Source organism: Urocampus carinirostris, chromosome 11, assembly GCF_059441175.1.
Source record: "Urocampus carinirostris isolate Australia breed hairy pipefish chromosome 11, RoL_Ucar_1.0, whole genome shotgun sequence".
NCBI lineage: Eukaryota > Metazoa > Chordata > Actinopteri > Syngnathiformes > Syngnathidae > Urocampus > Urocampus carinirostris.
Genome location: NC_142359.1, coordinates 32,728,155 through 32,740,692, shown reverse-complemented (window position 1 = coordinate 32,740,692; position 12,538 = coordinate 32,728,155). Strand labels below are relative to the sequence as shown.

General features: G+C 40.0%; 1 protein-coding gene across 4 annotated transcripts in view; it reads right to left on the bottom strand.

Moving 5' to 3' along the window:
- cerk (ceramide kinase) overlaps positions 1 to 12,538 on the bottom strand; it is a 57,360-nt gene that overhangs the window by 23,830 nt on the left and 20,992 nt on the right. For all 4 annotated transcript variants that reach the window (XM_088348244.1, XM_088348245.1, XM_088348247.1 and 1 more), the window contains 4 exons: positions 7,004 to 7,129; positions 6,420 to 6,486; positions 5,134 to 5,279; positions 371 to 445 (listed from right to left, as the gene is read on the bottom strand). In XM_088348244.1, coding sequence (XP_088204370.1) covers positions 371 to 445; positions 5,134 to 5,279; positions 6,420 to 6,486; positions 7,004 to 7,129 — 414 coding nt within the window. The remainder of the gene's footprint in view (positions 1 to 370; positions 446 to 5,133; positions 5,280 to 6,419; positions 6,487 to 7,003; positions 7,130 to 12,538) is intronic.

Sequence of the window (12,538 nt, the reverse complement as noted above, 5' to 3'; positions counted from 1 at the left end):
CACACCTAGGGACAATTTGGACCGGCCAATTGACCTGACATGCATGTTTTTGGAATGTGGGAGGAAACCGCAGTGCGCAGGGGTAACCCACGCAAGCACGGGGAGAACATGCAAACTCCACACAGGAAGGTTTGATCCCATGACCTTAGAACTATGCGGCACACACGCTAACCACTGTGTTGCCATGCTGCCTCAAAGTAAAACTTATTTTTACTTAACTTACCTGTAACTTGACTGCGTCTTTTTTTCTGTAACTGTAACGGAATACAACTTCATTTTTTTTGGTAGACGTGTTCCGTTACACGCCAGGCATGGTAACAACAATTTGATAGAAGACTAAGCGAACAAAATACTTTTCGGTCCTACCCACCTACAATGATGTGCAAAGCAGATGTAACCGGATCGGTTGTTCCCACTGTGGCAAAGCAGATGCAGTCAGTGGATCCTGTTCATAATACACAAAAGGGGAACATGACTAATTACACAATGAAATCTTTTTAGTCCCTCAAAATGTCTGCATCCTTGCAGTTGTTTGAGTTGCTAGGTAACTAGCCCCACTCGTGTGAAAAAGATTTAAAGTCTCACTTTCATGAGAAAAGTTCAAATTTGAAGGGTGAAACGTTGGAAGGTTGTGTTACCCATTTGTTAAGCTGCCATATGTTCATATTAAAAGAAATTACGCCTAAGATAATTAATGCGTAATAGCAGTATGCTTGAAAAAGTTCTCCTTGAGTAAAATTAAATGTATGGTTGTTTTTTTTAAATAACCTTGGGCCATTGAAAGGTACCTTCGAATTACAGTGCTAGATTTCATTTATCAAAACAGCTCTTGCAGTAGTCTGTATAGCCTTTTGAAAATTCTTGTGATGAAGGGCTATCAAATAAACTTCACAATTGTTCTAGAGCAGGGGTCAGCAACCCTTTCGGTGTGGAGTGCCACTTTCAAATTTCCTTGTAAATCAGCCACACCAAGATCAATGACTCGCGCAACATTTTTTTTTTTACATCTAACAGAGCTGTAATTTTACCCCAGTCCGAATATACAACATGGATATACATTGAAATAGTATAACTGACCAATTTATCCTCCACTCTTCTTGTTCATCAATAAACAAAAAAATGAATGTGAGCAACATGTGGAAAGGCCTGTAGACATCCATGACTTCAACTTTTATCACAAGAGTCAACCAGGATCAACGATTCTTCATCAACAATGAACTACAATCAAAAACAAGTGATATGGACAGCTACCATACCATTCATCAATTGCAGAAAACATCAAAACATGAAAATATGTGAAACAGAAATGCCAACTGATTTGGTCGCAGATTTAAATTGTTTTCCGTGATTTGCTATGCATTGAGCAATGTGAACTTCAGTGGTGGTGTTTTTAGCAGTGACAAAGGGTGTCAGGGTCTGTGTATGTTGGCCGTACCTGGACACAGCGCATTTTCAGACTCATCCTTGAATTCATGTTCATGTTTCGTCTCGTGATGATTTCAACACTTGATGTGTGACGTACAACACTCTCGAGGCATAATGCACAAACAGCACGGTCATTTTTTTGCACAAAACCCCAGTCTTTCTTTCCATCTCTCTAGCCCCCTTATATCTATCCTCTCTTTTTTATATTTATATTTATATTTATATATATTTGAAGGAGCTTAATATTTCTGATATGTCATCTTATTTGTCAGCATCATTGCCCCCTTTTAAAACATTTTATATAGTATATACATTTCAATCAGCTTTCTTATACCATTTTGTTTTGAATTAATTTTGAAATAGACAGTCTTATACTGAGTCAGAATCAGTGCATTTGACATTAAATATTTCCACATGAAAGGTATACCCCTTTCACCCTTTCCCCGAATCATCATTTTGAGCAGCTTTTGATCATCCTCAAGTGGCAAAATGAAGCTAGTGGAAAAAGAAAAGAGGAATAAAGGATTGGTACATGGCAGACGGAACATTGTGAGCTTGTGCAAGTTAGCGTAACAGCGGAGATCAGGCCCATCTTTCAGCGCTGAGATGAAGAGGAACTACTTTTTATCACTCGTCCGACCTCCAAGCGTCTTTATCACAAGCCGGCATTTCCCATTTCCCACTTGTGGTCGTCTCGCATCAAATTTGATTATATTTTAGACAAAGGCGGCAAAAGAGCTAACACCCTATATTCTAAATTTGATGTTTTTCGGCTCCTCTTCACAGCATTTTCCCCACTATACACCAACTGATTTTTTTTTCTCCCATCAGCAAAATCTTTAAATAAGGTTTGTGCGCATGAAGAGTTCTGTCGCTGGAATGCTTGTCTGCGATTGATCGACAATATACAAACTGTTGGTGTGCTATTGATTCGCGTCACCGCATCATGAAAAAGCCAGTAAGCTTGCTATTGACCAAACTACTTCCCCCAATGCCTGTCACACCATTAAGTTCAGAATCTTGTGTGCTATTTGAAGACTGTGCATCAGGAATTCAATACTCTATTTTCAGTACTCTATTCATTAGCTATAGGTTCCAAATCTAGCAGTCATGCAAAATACAATATGACCATGAAAAAAAATTTGGGGCTACATAAAAATACAAATAAGGCACGCAAATTTGCACCCTCGCTAAGTTGCATGGCCATGAGGAATCGACGATTAGACAAAAATAAGTACAAATCACATTTATCTATTGTTTTGTCTGTTCCCTATCATTCTTATTTACAAGGCTCATACATCGTTTTCATAGCTAAATTCAAGCACTTTTTAAGGACTTGCAAAGCCAATTTTCCAATTTTTCCAGTACCACTAAAAGTGGAAATCCGGTAAAAATCATGTATTTTGCAGAGTAACAAATATATCTGTGATTCACATATGCAATTTGTATTCCTGTGCATTTATTGAGAAATATGATTTTCATATCTTGAGTAACTCATCTGGAGGGACGAAAGCACTACCAACTTGGGTGCCGAGGTGCTTAACTTGTTTGGGTGTTTCGGCATTTGGGTTGGCCGTGGTCAAATTTTGTGTGTGTTTTTTTTCTACTGTTTTAGTATTTTTCTTTTCTTTGTTTTTGTGTATGTGTTTGTCTTGCTGTCGGTTATCCCTCTCGAGGGATATGACCAAGGTAGATAGATAGATGGATATAGTAAATCAGAGGAGGATATGCAATAAAAAGGCGAAGCCACCATAAAGCAGTGTCTGCGTCATTTTTAGGCAGACTTGGTGAGAAATATGGCAAAGGTATCAAGCATTTACGAGCACTTCACCCAAAAACCCAATCTTTGAAAACCCATGTAGGGATGATGCCTTCAGTTGACCTCACCCACAAACTGCTCCTACAGGAAGTGACTGGACTCTTCAGCAGTGTAATAAAAATTTGAAAATCTCCGACTGTCCATTTGTAACCAAAAGATTAATGATCTGCATCTGTGTGTCATGTTCATGCCAGGAATTATTTCACTGCATGTCTAAAATGAAATGTTCCCATTATCAACAATTGTTATAATTAACCCGGTTGGGTTTGTGTGAATCAATCTTAATAAAATATCAAACTCATATCTTCAGATCAGTGGGTAAAATAAATATTTACTTAAATAAATTATTGACCCACATATTCCACATAATAATTATTTTTTCTATTGTATAAAGTATTGCTTCATTGTATTCACTATTTTGCAGACGTTTTTCCAATGTTTTTTAAACGTTATATACGTATATTTCAATTTTTTTTAATGGAATTTGAGATTAGTTTTACATGAAAGTGACAATTGATTTCATTTTATCATAATAAAAAAAAAATGCTCTCAAAATAACTTGAATGAAATATCGAGAGGTAATGAACAAAAAAATAATTCGGGATCTGCTTCTATTGAATATATAGTATTTAATATAGTTTGTAACCACATTCAGGACTTTCTACTAAATAAATTGTGGTCCATTATTTGTCCATTGTACGTCAATGCTCCTAGTAAAGTTGAAGCAATAATCATTGCTTTGTCATATTTTAATTTGAACATAATGTAAAAAAAAGCTTGAAAACAACAAAGATTATTTTAATATTTAAATGAATATTTTCAAGTCCATGTTGAAGCTTCTTTACCACATTTATCATATTAGCACCCACTAACCTAACTCTTAGCAAACAAAAATCTGATTTGAATGCAGATATAAAAAGCTAGTAAAAATCCAAAAAAGTGAGTGCTAGGAAATTATTCTCCTTTGCAGTGCAAAGTAGGTAGAAACATTTAAAAAAGGAGCAAAAGAAAAAAAAAGTATTGATTGCAAGTAAACAATCACGCTGTGCCCATGTCAGCCCCCACGCTTTGCATCTTCATTTTTGTGGAAATATTGCCAAAATACCCCTCGACTTGATCTCATTTACGATACCTGGAGTGATTGACCCTATTCTAGCCTGCGGCCAAATTCCTGGTCTGTTGCCGTGGTGACCATCTCCACCGCAAGGCAAAATCAGCGGGGCTCAAGTTCTTTCGCTGTCATCTGAGAGTGAAGCACAGTGGTGCCGATCACAAAGCCACGGAAAAATTGAAGCAGTGTTTCATTGCAATCATTTCCGAGGGAGGTTATATTCTTGTTGCAAAAAAAAAAAAAAAAACAGCAAAGTGGAGGACGAACCAGAGAATCTTGCATCCACGAAGGAGATTCGGGAGGTTCTGGCTAAATCTGAGTAAGTTGCTGCTCATTGAAAAAGTGGCAACTGGTCATGAAACAGCTCTCTTTAATGCCATTTGACTTACAAATGTCCTTGGATAAGTTTTTTTTCAAAGGACATGTAGAAAGTAATAGTATTGCGAGTCCAGCAAACAGGGTAAAAGAAAATGCTTAATGAAAACTGAAACAGGCAAAAAAAAAATTGTGCTGTAAAAAATGCTTGTTTGCGTCCATTTAAAGTTACACTGACTTTGTTTATAATGTAAAGTAAGTGCTTATGTATTATCAAAAGTAGGACACCATCAACTTTTGGGAGGTTGGGAACAGGAAAATTAATTTTTAAATACTGTATTTCATATCAAAAAAATTTGCTCATTACATGAACAATTCCAGCTCCGAGCATGATCGTGGAACGAATTAAGCTTGTATGTAGTTTTATCACTGTAGTTGTGTAGGGAATGTCCCCCCTACTCACCTGCCGGGATGATCCCGATTCGCAGAGAACTCGGCACCAGACGAGCTTCGGGCTGGTTTGGGTCTATGCCGTGCTCCCTTTGGGTTCTGGAGACCAAGCCGTGCAGGATCTCGCTGAACATCCCGTCTCCACCCACACACACCACTCTAAATGAATGGAAACGCCACATTTGGCATGTTAGCTTATTTGAATTTTTCATATTTCATTCGTCATTTGCATTTTGTTGATGTAAGAATGTTATCCAGTGGGGGGTCAGGGGGGTCGGCTGGCCCCGTGCAGCATTGCTGGGTTGGGGTTGACTGGCCATCAGTGGCTCTGCTAGCCTGGTTCTACGGCAGTTGCTGCTGTCTGTGGTGGGATTGGCCGTCCCAGGTGCCACTGGGGCCTTAGGTAGTTAGTTGGGTAGAGGGGTGGGGGGATGCTGCCCTATTGGGCCGTACACCTTTGTTGATTTTGATGTGGGATTTTTGCATGTTCAGCTCTATCGCCACACTAGCACTGACCATGATTCGGGAGAATAATCCCCCTAAACTTAGTCAGATGATATGCTGGTGTTTGTGGCTAATAATCTGTCTTGGCATATTTCATTCTTATTTTTCTTTTGGTTTTCTTTAGAAGATAGGAACTGAGTGCAACTGGAATTGAGGCAATTCATTAAGGGAAAACCAAAAACAAATATGTACTGTAAAAAACTGGAGCAGATAATGATCCCCTCCCTCTGGAAACTGGGTCGCAGGGCAATTTTCCAGCCTGACAAGAACCCCAAATACACTTCTAAGATGATCAAGGATATTCTAAAGGGGCTAAGAGTAAATGAGATGGACTGGCCAAGCGTGTCTCCAGATCTAGATCCAATAGAACATCTTTGAGGCATTCTCAACCGGGAGGTGGAGAAGCACAAGATCTTGAATATCCCCCAGCTCAGTCATGTTGTCATGCAGGAGTGGAAGAGCATTCTAGTGGCTCTGGTGAAATCCAAGGCCAAGAGGATTAAAGTGGTTCTGCAAAATTATGGTGGCCACACAAATTATTGAACTACAGGAACTTTTTACTTAATGGTGCACAGTTCTACAAAAATTAAAATGGTAAGTCTTATTATACTTTAAATTCAATGCACCTTGCAGTATAGTGTGCCTTATTTATGAATAATATATGACAAAAGACTATTTTTGGGGGGAGTGCTTTATATTCCGGAGTGCCTTACAGCAAAATACGGTAATTAAAAACAAAAAACAAAAAAAAAAACTACTGAAATGGTAGAATCATCAAATTATCCCCAAACTCACCCATCATACTTATCCAGATCAGCTTCTGTCTTTAAATGATCTCTGGCATGATTGGCCCGCTCCGTGACTACAGAAACAAATAAGAGTCATTTTCTATTAGCTCGATGACAACCAAAAAGTCAATAACCAACCGGCAAGAAAAAGTACTGCAATTTGAAGTATTTACTGGACTTCTGTTGCACAGATTGATGAATAGCGGATACTAAAAAAAACCTCATCTGAGCGCCGTACATCAAAACCCAGCCCGGAAAAAGAACCCCAAAATAAAAATCCAACTGTAAATCTGCGCGGCACCCATATAACAACAACCCGGATAAAAGACTTCCGAGCGGCTGCCGGTACTCTGGAGTACACTGTATTCACTCTGATGGCCCATCAATAGTGTAGCGGCTGCAAACACTTATTGAATAATAGATGTGTTTGGATAGCCCAGCTTATCAGCTATCAGCGCCCTCCATTAAGGCGCCCTGCGTGATTAATGACCGATCATATTCTCGCAAGCCTCTTCACGCCGACACGGGCACCCGTCAGAGTCGTTTTTTTTTTATTGAAATGTTGAAGGTACACCTTCGACGGGGACCCACCAATCACGTCGGTGCTGATGCAGGCGCGGCAAAACAGCGGCGCCACCTTCTGATCGTAAATGTGCTTCCCTTGCCGCTTCCCGCCGTAGGGATTGATGTACACTAGGAGACTCTTGGGACGATTGGCTGTGGAGAGAATATTGAAGATTATTTTCTTGAGTGAACCTTGACATCAGTTTGATGAAGTTTTCATTAGGAAGAGAACCTTCCGGAGGAATAATGAAGCAATAGGGAGGCACTGCATCATTTGGCGATAAAGCCGCCGAAAGCGCCCGTACGGAAAATGCTAAATGGCTTGTTTATGCCGTTCTCGAAAATGAGCTACGACCATTGCAAATGAACAGATCGGGAATGGGGGCATGCCAATACGAAAACGGAATCCAATCAAGCGAGTAAACATTGGAAATGTTCTTGCACAGAGGTTCTTAATGTGATTATGGCGCCAGAAAACGATTCAATGGTAGAGCACTCGGAGCGTGGAATTCTGCCAAATCTTGTCACCTGCAAAACGAATGAATGAACATTAATGATCGGTTGTCTTGGAAGTTGCAAATGAATATGGGTTGGAAAAGGGGGATGGAAATGTTGCCTTGTTGTGCCCTACCCCATTTTTATATGGGTTTATTGCATGCTAGGCTCTTCCAACATACCAGCACATACCATTATTCGGGAGTACAGTTGTACCACTTGATACAAGTACTTCCAAACACGAGGATTTTGGTGTTTGAGGTTTTTTTTTTGCAACAGAAATTTTGCTGGCTATATGATGGAAAATCCAGGTCACAAATAGTCCCAGAGGCTACCACTAGAGTCAGGTGAATTCCATTCACGACAAAATTATCAAAAAGTGTTTCATGGCAAAAGCGTGAAAAAAAGATTTCTGAAATTACTACACGTGTCATACAGAGCTTTTTTTTGTTCTTGCTGCCTAAAATGAACAGCAACCACAATCCATTATCTCTGGTTTAACATCAGAGGTGATGTTAAAGATGAGGAGGGGCACTCTACGGATTTCTCATACTGTGGGGGTCTCTTTTTCTCATTTACTGCAATACACAAGGGATTACAGTACAACAGTACAATTAATTATCCGTCAAACACGACAAGTTGTCCGGTCCTGATGCAGCAAAGCAGCCCCGATTAAGGTCAGTGTTCATGACTTCACTGTAAGGGGCCAGTCACACAGCCGTTTGCGGCTGAATCACGGCCAGAAATTTCTGCCTGTGAGGCGGACACTATTGGACGCTTTGAGATCGCCATACAGACGAGATACAGCAGTGCTTAACACCCGGTCGGAAATTCGCGCGCGGGTGGCAGCGCGTAAAAGTATTGCGCTGCTCAATTCTTTAGAGCGCGGGTACACAGCCTTTCACGGGCGTATCGGGGCTGAACCACGGCCAGAAATTTCTGGCCGTGAAGTAGACGCTGTTGGGCGCTGTTGGACGCTTTGAGACCGCCATATAGACGAGATACAGCAGTGCTTTACTCGCGGTCGGAAATTCACAAGCGGTTGGCCGCGCGAAAAAGTTTTGAGCTGCTCAAAACTTTGAGCACGTGTTAACCGCGGGCGGCACACGAGGTAATGACGCGGAAATGACGCGGAACCACGTGCTCTGGCCGCGGCCAGGGCGTGGTTACACATGGGTAGGACGGGAAATTTCAGCGGGTAATCGTGGGTGGAGCATGGTAATAGCATGTTCTGCGCCTGTATCGCGGTGTTATTACGTGAAATTAGCGTGTTACGCGTGTGACGGTCAAACGCCTTTCTCCGCGTATATACAGCGCGATTTGCCGAGCACACGTCAGTTGTGCTCGAGACGTCAAGGGGTGAACATGGATCCCCGTCACCGTAGTGACCTCGTCTTAATCCATTATTATTTCTTGACATTTCTTTTCATTTCATAACAAGATAATAAAATAAAAATGAAAAACTATTACAATAATAACATATTGACTTCTTCGGTGCCATAGCTTGAAATCTTGATCTTCACGGGACTGTGTCTTGAGCGGTTATGATTTCTACAGCCCAGTGTTATGCCGAGAAATACATCCCTGCCGAGATTTGCATCCCCTCGCTACTACAACCACTTTTACCTCGTTTTATCTCACTTTCATATCACTTTTAGGGAATGTAATGGCGAACATATAACCAAAACCACTTCGTCTTGCATTTGTTGGGAATGTAATACAACTTAAACCATTCCGTCTAGGAGTCGGATTTGGGCACAACACCGGCTCGGGAGCTTTTATACCCGTGGTCCACACGAGAAAATGACGCGGAAATGACGCAATGAGGAAGCGGAACAGTCGCCGGCGTCTGTTTTGCGGGCATACCACCGATGAACAGCGTGTTGGCCAATTTTGCGCATTTTCCATCGCGGGCAACCACGGGCAAAAAAAACCCGCAAAATTTTAGCCGTGATTCAGCCGCAAACGGCTGTGTGACCGGCCCCTAAGAAAGACACCGGCTATTAATAAAATCCATGGGAGAGTTCCCAGGCAAAAACCCCTGCTGTCACAAAAGAACACAGAGTCACGATCAAAAAGCTTCTTTCTTATCCTCAACACTTTTGGAGAAATATTTGGTGGACTGATGAGTCAAAAATGTAACTTTTTGGAAGGTGTGCAGCCCGTTACATATGGCGTAAACATAGCACAGCATCTGACAAAATAAAAAAACATGCCTACAGTAAAGCATGTTGGTGGCAGTGTGATAGACTGGGACTGTATGTTGCCTCAGGAGCGGGACAACTTTCTGTGGTTGATGGAATAATGAATTCTAGTGTTTACCAGAAGATCCTGAAGGAGAACATCCGGCCACCAGTTTGTGCCCTCAGACTCAAGCGCTCAGCTGGACCAGAGTCCGAAATTGCTCATAAAAAGCAAAATGAAGGTTGTGGAGTGGCCAAGCCCAAGTCTGGATTTGAACCCAATTGAGATGCTGTGGTGTGACCTTCAACGGGCAGTTAGTGCTGGAAGCCTTCCATTATGGCAGATTTGGAACAATTGATAAGAAGAGTGGGCCAAAAGTCATCCACAGTGTTGTGAAAGACTCATTACCAATTATGGTGAACGATTATTTTTGTAATCGCTGCCAAAGATGGCCTAACTCACTTTTAGTCTCAGGGGGAAATTGCGTTTTCACTTAGATGAGCCAGATAAGTTTCCATTTTTTGTGCCTTAATAAACGCAATCAACATTTCAAACTGTATTTAGTATTTCCTTGGGTTTGTGATATCAAAATTGGTTTGATCATCTGAATCATTTTTAAGTTGGGGTTGTCCCTCGATTCGATGATGACCATCTTCTTTTATTTGTGAGTCTGCTGATGTTTGAACAGTCCGATCCTGGATTGTGGTCGGAGACTCAGGTAAAAGAGGATACCTGCGCAATGATGGTTTTTAAAGTGGTGTAAGGGGTGCGCTTTCCCCAACGCCACTATCTTGATTGTAAAGAAGATGGTTCCAGTTGCAAGGGAGACCCTAGACGACCGGCATCTTTCTACAACTGCAGGTGGCTAGCGGGATCCAGGTCTGTAGGAAACCGCCTCAAAGCGTGCCGCCACCAGCTTTTGGGATCACTCTTAGTCTGGACTCTACCCTTCGACCCGTTCGGCTTGGGTAACCCTAACAGGAGTACGAGACTCCAGCCGACATAGCTCTAGGGGTCATGGAGACGCGCAAAGTGCCCCACCACGATAAGGTGGTGATCCGTCGGGACACCATTTTTAAGTAATATATATGCAAAACACACAAATCAGGAAGGGGACAAAAAATTATTTAAAGGTATTGTAGTGGCCGAGGTGAGAGAAGTCCACATTATAATGGTCGACTCTACTGCAGTAACGCTAGCTGGTAATGTTGCCCGGACTGGACAGAGAATAGCTGGTGATTTTCTGGTCTATGTTGTTGACTCTCTGCAAGGTTCTTCTGTTTTTTGCCATGCTCAAAGCATATCTCACCATCATGTTGTATGCCAGTATTCTCCTTTGGTAGCACCTAAACTAAATCCTGCAATACAACCCAACTTCAACCCCCGCTCATCCACCATTTATTCAGCTTTGCCCAAGAGAGAATTTCTGCTAGAGAGCTGCCGCAAAGCCTCTCACAACCTATAGATTTGCCTGGGGACTCCCTTGAGGGTGTCGACAATAGACTGCGCTGAAAGAAATCCTTGTTTTCTAAAGATAATAATGGCCTCCCGCTTTGCCAAGTGGAAGACTTTCAAATTGGATCCATTGCATGGTTGTAAAAAATCCGCTATAAGTGATCACAGTTTCCCGAAGAAGTGGTCGTTAAACTCAATGAATATTAAGTGAGATCATGTTTTCAACGTTAAGAAAGATTACACAAAAACTTCAGCAGGAATTTTCATTTGAACTTGTCGTACAATAATATTTGATGTACTACATCAAGTTTGGCTTATTAATCTTATATTATTGTGGCCACACACGCACACATGCACAGCCAAGTAATCTATTTTGCAGCCAACTCACTTCAAGCGTTACATAATTTGTGAATAGTAATAATCTTGTAATAACTCACTCCCCCGAAACAATTATCAATTATTGGGGAGTATAGGGAACCAAAAATGCCCCAAATTCAAAATAGATGAAAAAATGAATACATAGCAAATGAATAAATAACTGATAATCAAAAGGGATTCAAAATATTAAATTTGAAATTAAACACATATTAATACATGAAAACAGTAATATATAAATAGATAGCTTTAAAAAAGCCTAATAAAAAAGTAAGTGTTTAAAGAAATAAAATGCAATTGAATTAAAACAAAAATCCGTAAATAAACGCTTTTGAAAAATAAATACGGGGGGGAAAAAAATTCTGAATATAAAAAAATGTGTAAGTCGAGCCAGAATGAAACACAACTCCACATCATATTTAAACAAAAAATAAATCAAAAAGCGTTAAAAAACAGAAATAAAAAAACTAAACTAAAGGCACTAAAATAAATGCAAATCTAATGTGTAGAAAATAATCAATTAATGTCAAGTCAAGTCACGTCTATGTTTGTAGCCCTTAATCACAATAATGCAGTTAAAATCATATGTAAATACATGAATTATCAATGTAAAAACAAATAAATTAAAAAGTAATACAGAATACATTTTTTCAAAGAAATATTAAAAAATCAAATACATTTAAACATAAATACAGCAAAAATTCAATTTAGAATATAAAAATAAACATACAAATAATTGTGTAAATTAAAAAGAAACATAAACAACAATAATAATAATTCTAATAATTATAATGACAATAATATTAATAAATAATAATAATGATATTAATAAATAATAATAATTATCATAATAACAATAATAATAATAATAACAACAACAATATCGTTTATTTCAAAGCGCCTTTCTGGACACCCAAGGTCGCTGTACACAGAATAACGACCAACATTAAAACAAACAACAACAACGTGCAGTATAAAAGGGGGGCGACATGTGAGGCTGTTCATTATGGATAGGCAAGTTTAAAGAGGTGGGTTTTGAGTTTGGATTTGAAG